The 6,214-nt window shown below is 39.4% G+C and overlaps 1 protein-coding gene across 1 annotated transcript; it reads right to left on the bottom strand.

Moving 5' to 3' along the window:
- Nucleotides 1-1,649: 1,649 nt before the first annotated feature.
- LOC139779416 (ribonucleoside-diphosphate reductase large subunit-like) lies at nucleotides 1,650-6,020 on the bottom strand. Its single transcript, XM_071717765.1, has 11 exons — nucleotides 5,809-6,020; nucleotides 5,441-5,529; nucleotides 5,048-5,225; nucleotides 4,558-4,921; nucleotides 4,188-4,483; nucleotides 3,913-4,075; nucleotides 3,409-3,797; nucleotides 3,135-3,322; nucleotides 2,747-3,055; nucleotides 2,470-2,658; nucleotides 1,650-2,313 (listed from the first exon to the last, which is right to left on the bottom strand). Exons 1-11 carry the CDS (start codon nucleotides 5,924-5,926, stop codon nucleotides 1,999-2,001), a joined length of 2,598 nt encoding a protein of 865 aa, XP_071573866.1. The 5' UTR covers nucleotides 5,927-6,020; the 3' UTR covers nucleotides 1,650-1,998.
- Nucleotides 6,021-6,214: the final 194 nt, after the last annotated feature.

Below are 6,214 nucleotides of genomic sequence, written 5' to 3'. Positions count from 1 at the left end.
GCGCGTGCGCGCGCGCACGTAAGTCAAAATCGTGTTCTTTCGAGCGAACTAGTATGTTAAAATGAACGCGCACGCAACTCTTAAAGGTTACACTCGTGATTTATTAATGAAACACGATCCACGATCGGCAATGCCCCGCGATTTAACTGCTCCGGTTACTTGAATTGCAATCTTTATCGGCGTCGCTCCTCGTTCCGAGTTCGAACGGCGCGGCGTCACGCTTGCACAAAATGGCGGACGAGTAAAATGCGACGCAACTACGCCATAAAGCATTTTTTTTAATCCACCATATTTACTCCTCGGAATCGAACGCTGTCAAATCCGGCGAAATTCATTTATTCACCGTGGATAGAAAGAAACCTCGATCTCACGCGATCGCGGCTCGCGGCTCGCGGCTCGAACGCGCGCCGCCATCGCGGTTCCGCGTGTCATCGAGGTTAACAACGAGGTTTACGGAAATCGAGAATCGAGACCCATCGCCCATCGCGTGTCTCCGAGAAGTGGAGGCTACCCGTTCGTAACCATGTTCGACTTTTCTTCCTCCACCTGTCAAGACACGCGATTTTCTCAATCCCGCGAAATCGTCGAGACTCGCGGGACAGACTCGTATAGGGACCCTTTTATCTCTTTTATTCCTTTTTTGTTTTATCGCGTTATCATCATCGAAAAATATTGACCTTTCCTTCGGAAACAGCCTGCAGAACGAGAATTCTCGAGGGTACTCGGAGCGCATCGTCTGGCGCGGCGGTGTGCTCCTTTCTTCCTCGACGAGTCAGCGACGTTTCGCGCGACTTCGCGCCGGGACGTTCGTTCGCGCGTGCGACAAATCTCTGCGAGAGTCACCCGTGATCGCGCGGATCGTTACGCGGCGACCTTATTTTCAACGTTAACGACAATGGCAGCCGCGAAAGTTTTACGGGCCGTCAAACTCGCCCGTCGGCCGTCACGCCGTGTCCCCCGTCTCTCTTTCTCTCTCGTCGAGTTGTCGCGGCGCGATCAGGGAACGACCCGACCTCGGCGACGTTTCGGCTGGACTTACGGGTCATTTTTTTTTCTCAGTTCTTGATCTCCGATAAGCAAGCACTTAGAAAATTCGACCACCCGAATCGGTGCGAAACGCACGGCCCGACGATACGCGCACACACACATACACACACTGCACACACTCGCGGACTCGCCGCTCGCGCGCGCGCGCGAACGCACACGGCTCCTGCGGACTAATTTCCCAACCAAAATAAATATGGTTCTGCGTTCTGCTCTGCGTCGTCTCCGTAGCTCCCTGCTCCCTTGTCTCTCCCTATCCACTCCTCTGCGCCCACCTCTGCCGCGATGACTGCAGTGATGCCACGTGTCTCGATCCTAGTGACATTCGATTCATTCGATGCGTCGCATTCGCTCCGGCCGCGTTGTCCGCGCTCGATTAAAAAAGGATGCTACGCCAAAGTTGAATTACCTCGAGTTTCCAAGTCGACACACGGTCGACGGAAATCCTAATTTACACATGGATTAGAACTGGAGTTTTCGTAAAAAGAACCGTTACGTTTCAAAGCTGACATTTAAATTAAAAAATTTTTTAAATAAATTTTTCTTTTACCTGTTTAATTTTACTGCGGGTCTCTTTTATGATTCAATAAAAATAAGACAATACATTTCACATACATATTTGAAAATATATATTTCTTGTGCTTGCTTTAAAAACAGACGCGTTTATACATAGAAAAACAAAGTTGTAGTTTAGATCTACGATTTCCTATAACCAATTTAATTTTATTTAATTATTTGATATAATCATTTTAATTTTATTTAATTTTACAAATTTTGTTCCGTAGTATTATATATCTATCGATATACTTATCAAAACATCTTTTATCCGTTATAACAATGCAATTAAATTTAGAATATACACGCCAAAATCGTTTCTGTTTACATAATTTACAAAGATAAAAAATAGCTTACGTATTCGAGACACAAAAGAGCTAAAACATCAAAGTAATAAACTCAGGAGCTGCATGCCGTGCAAGCGTCCCCATTTTTACGCGAGCAAGCGAGCATTGTTTCCAAATTTTTACTTGCTTGCTGACTTAATTGTTTTCGTTTTTCGGCATCATTGTCGTTAACACTTTTGTTGGGTGACTTGATAGGAGTGCTGTTGATAGTGCTGTTGATAGAGCTGTTGATAGTGCTGTCGATAGCAGAGGTGCTGGCATTGGAAGTACTCGAATCGCGACTTTGTAATTTTGATTTGTCCACTGTGAATTGTATAGGATTTGCGGCTGGTTTTGTTCTCAGGTAGTACATGCCAGTCTTTAAGCCCTGTAAACGGCAACATATTTTCATATGAAACGATGGCTCGTACAATTTCATTAGATTCTTTATTTTGTATAATGACAAGATGTTGGAAGAATTCAAGGGAAATTGTTACTTAAATAGTGTAAAAGTTAAACAAAAATCCCGAAATAGATCGCTTACTTTTTCCCAACCGAAGAAATGCATCGATGTAAGTTTCTCAGTCGTCGGATCCCCTATATGAACATTCAGGGATTGCGATTGATCGATGAAAGCTCCTCGATCAGCAGCCATTTCGAGAATCACTTTCTGCGGTATCTCCCATACAGTCTTATAAAGCGCTTTCAAATCATCGGGAATACGTTCAATGTTCTGCAAAGTACACATATACACTATCTTAGAATCACGGTAAAATAATTCGAGCGACAGGAACGTTTAAGAGATATTTAAAGGCATTTACTTGAACAGATCCAAAATTCGCGAGTATCTCGTTTTGCATAGCTTCGTCCCATAAACCTCTATCGGTCAAGTCTCGCAGTAGATGGGGATTGACAATGACAAATTCTCCAGACAATACGCGCCTCACGTAGATATTACTCGTGTATGGTTCAATGGACTCGTTATTCCCTAAAATCTGTGCCGTCGAGGCTGTTGGCATAGGTGCTATTAAAAGCGAATTTCTTACTCCGTGCTTCGCGATATTCGCTTTCAATTCATCCCAATTCCATAAATCTGTCGGCTTAACGTTCCACATATCGTATTGAAGGATCTGGAAAAAAAAAAAACAAGATTATACAACTATAATGTACAGATAGGATGTTCCGCGATTAAAATTTTAAAATACTTACGCCTTTGCTGACCGGACTACCTTGATATGTTTCATAAGTTCCTTTTTCCGCAGCTAATTCACAACTAGCTTCTAACGCACCGTAATAAAGCGTCTCGAAGATCTTAATGTTGAGTTCCTTCGCTTCTTTGCTTTCGAAAGGATATCGCATTAATAGGAATGCATCTGCTAAACCTTGTATCCCGATACCTAAGACACAATTTTCAGTTTTATAGTATAATTAATTATATGAAATTAATGACAAAATCGATTGAGACTGAATGTCATAATCTCACCAATAGGTCTATGTTTTTGATTAGATGTTCTCGTCTCTTGAATAGGATAAAAATTGACGTCAATGACTTTATCTAGATTACGGGTGACGATTTTTGTGACTGTTTTAAGTTTATCAAAATCGAAAGTTTTGGTGTCTGTATTGACGAACATGTTGACAGCGATAGACGCTAAATTGCATACAGCGACTTCTCCAGGGCCGGAGTATTGAAGAACCTCGGTGCACAAATTGCTGCATTTAATAGTTCCTACATGCTGGTGATTCGATTTTCGATTACAGTGATCTTTGTAAAGCATATAAGGTGTTCCAGTTTCTACTTGTGATCTGAGAATGGCGAGCCATACAGCTCTGGCCTGCACTTGCTTTCTGTAGCGACCTTCCTTTTCATATCTAGAAGTGTTCCATACAAATTTATGCAACGTTTACAAAAGTTAGTGCATGAAAAATATAAGTTACCAGATAGTTAAATAATTAATAGAAAGAGGAATTGACTGCTAATATATACCTAGTATACAATTCTTCAAATTTATCGCCCCAAACATCAGCTAAACCGAGAGATTCATATGGACACATCAAACTCCACATCTCATCATTATACACACGTTTCATAAAAAGATCTGGTATCCAAAGGCCATAAAATAAATCTCTAGCTCGCATGTTTCCATCACCTGTTCAAAAACATACAATACATTATAATTATAAACAATAAAATAAATGAATAAAATTTTCATCCATCTAATCTATACTCTTCTACATTAAAAAACAATTTTAAAAAATTACCGATGTTCCTCTTAAGTTCCAGAAAATCGAAGATATCAGCATGCCATGGCTCTAAATAAATAGCAAACGCTCCAGGTCTTTTGTTTCCTCCTTGATCAACATAAATAGCTATTTCGTTATATAATTTTAGAACAGAAATCAAGCCGTTAGTTGCATTCGTATCTTCCGCGCTTTTGGCACGAATGCAATGTACATTAAGTCCTATTCCTCCAGCGTATTTGCTAATAAGAGAGCACTTTTTCAGCATACTGTAAATACCCTTTATACTATCGTCTTCGAGGGTTAGGAGGAAGCAGCTGCAAGAAAATAATTCTTATTAAAACATTAATGCTTCAATATTATTAAACTAATTAAACTCTTTTAAGATTACCTGGACATTTGCTGATTGTTAGTACAGGAGTTGAATAGCGTTGGTGAAGCATGCGTAAAATATCGTTCAGACAAAAAATTATACGTTTCTATGGCTTTGTCAATGTCATTTTCATGAATACCAACAGCCACTCTCATCAACATATGTTGAGGCCTCTCCACTATCTTGCCATTGATTTTCAGCAGATAGCTTCTTTCGAGCGTTTTAAAACCAATATAATTATAGCTGAAATCTCGATCGTATATTATAGCAGAATCCAGTCTCTCTGCGTTATTCTTAATAATATTATAATAATGTTCGCTGATTATAGGAATATGTTCATTCGTGATGGGATTCTTGGCGTAATATAAGTCATGCATAACCTCTGTAAAGTACAAGAATTAAACATTGATTTTAATTTTAAATCTCATGTTAATTAAACATAAAAAATCAAGTATTAAGAATTTTATGACAGAAATTGACTCAAATAAGTAAACGCAAGATACTGTACCGCTGAAGCACTTCTTGGTTTCCTTGTGCAGGTTAGACACATCAATTCTTGCCGCTAATATAGCATAGTCAGGATGGTTAGTTGCCATCGTAGCTGCAGTTTCCGCCGCAAGATTATCAAGTATAACTGTAGTTACTCCAGAATATAAACCACGTATCACTTGAAGCGCCACAGCAGCCTACAATACCATTTTTGATTATACAAATTGATATTACTAAATTTGTAAATTTTTATTTGCGTATGTAATACTAATTTATATCCATTTTTTTTAAATCTAATATATATATATACACAATTTTATAAAACTTCTTCTAAAGATACTATACTTATACACCCCATTTCCTAACATATCATCATATTGCAAACTTATGTAAAAAATAAAAAGATACTTACTGGATCCACATACTTCGTATCTAAGTTATAGCACTGTTTGGTAATTCTTGAAGTGATCTTATTAAAATGGACATTCTCCTTACGCCCATCTATAAGTGAAAATAATGGGGTTCAATTTCAATCTTTCCTTTCATATCTGATAATGATTTGTAATTTAATAAATGCATAGTATTCATAATATCAACATGGTATCGCTAACAGTCATGATCATCATTTTATTGTGAATTATTTTGTAATTTTGTAAAGTCTCCCGGTGTTGCAATAATTATATTAACATTATATAAAAGAATTGACGCATCATTCGTGGGAACATTAAACGATTACACATCCATAATCGAGCATGAAGAAATGGTTAACCCGTAACTTACTGCGCTTAATAACGTGCATCTTTTCTCGCACGGCTTCCTTGCTCTTCATTTTCGGGGGAGAACGATCGCGGCAATCTTCTTGCGCATCAAGCTTCTCAAACATCGCGCAAATATCCATGTTAGTGGATCGCGAAAGCCGACAAACCGATATACCCTACTGACCACCGACTACTGTATTCTTCGTACGCCAACAATTTTAGGCGCGAAACGGAAGGGAAGAACACATGTTCGACATGCGCGTTACGACTTATCGATTTCGGCCAATAGTAAGCGAGGGTGCTCCTCGAACAGCGCATTCCATCCTCGATTTAAACTGATGTAGGTAACCGTCGAAACTTCTCGCCGTTCGACGAGTGTATTTCCTATTCTTATTTGTCAAACGTGCTACGGCATGTCTGAAGAAATT

Source organism: Temnothorax nylanderi, unplaced genomic scaffold (assembly GCF_030848795.1).
Source record: "Temnothorax nylanderi isolate EJ_2023f unplaced genomic scaffold, tnyl_v1.0 TNYL_tig0006_pilon, whole genome shotgun sequence".
Taxonomy (NCBI): domain Eukaryota; kingdom Metazoa; phylum Arthropoda; class Insecta; order Hymenoptera; family Formicidae; genus Temnothorax; species Temnothorax nylanderi.
The sequence above is the reverse complement of the archived record's forward strand: the minus strand, read 5'-3'. Positions and strand labels throughout refer to the sequence as shown.

Bases quoted from the DNA above. Each gene is read 5' to 3' on its own strand.
- LOC139779416 (XM_071717765.1), bottom strand. From the start codon at position 5,926: ATGGATATTTGCGCGATGTTTGAGAAGCTTGATGCGCAAGAAGATTGC. The intron at 5,530-5,808 runs GTAAGTTACGGG...TTTCACTTATAG, and splicing joins GATGCACGTTATTAAGCGCA to ATGGGCGTAAGGAGAATGTC. The intron at 4,076-4,187 runs GTAATTTTTTAA...GTTTTTGAACAG, and splicing joins GGAACTTAAGAGGAACATCG to GTGATGGAAACATGCGAGCT.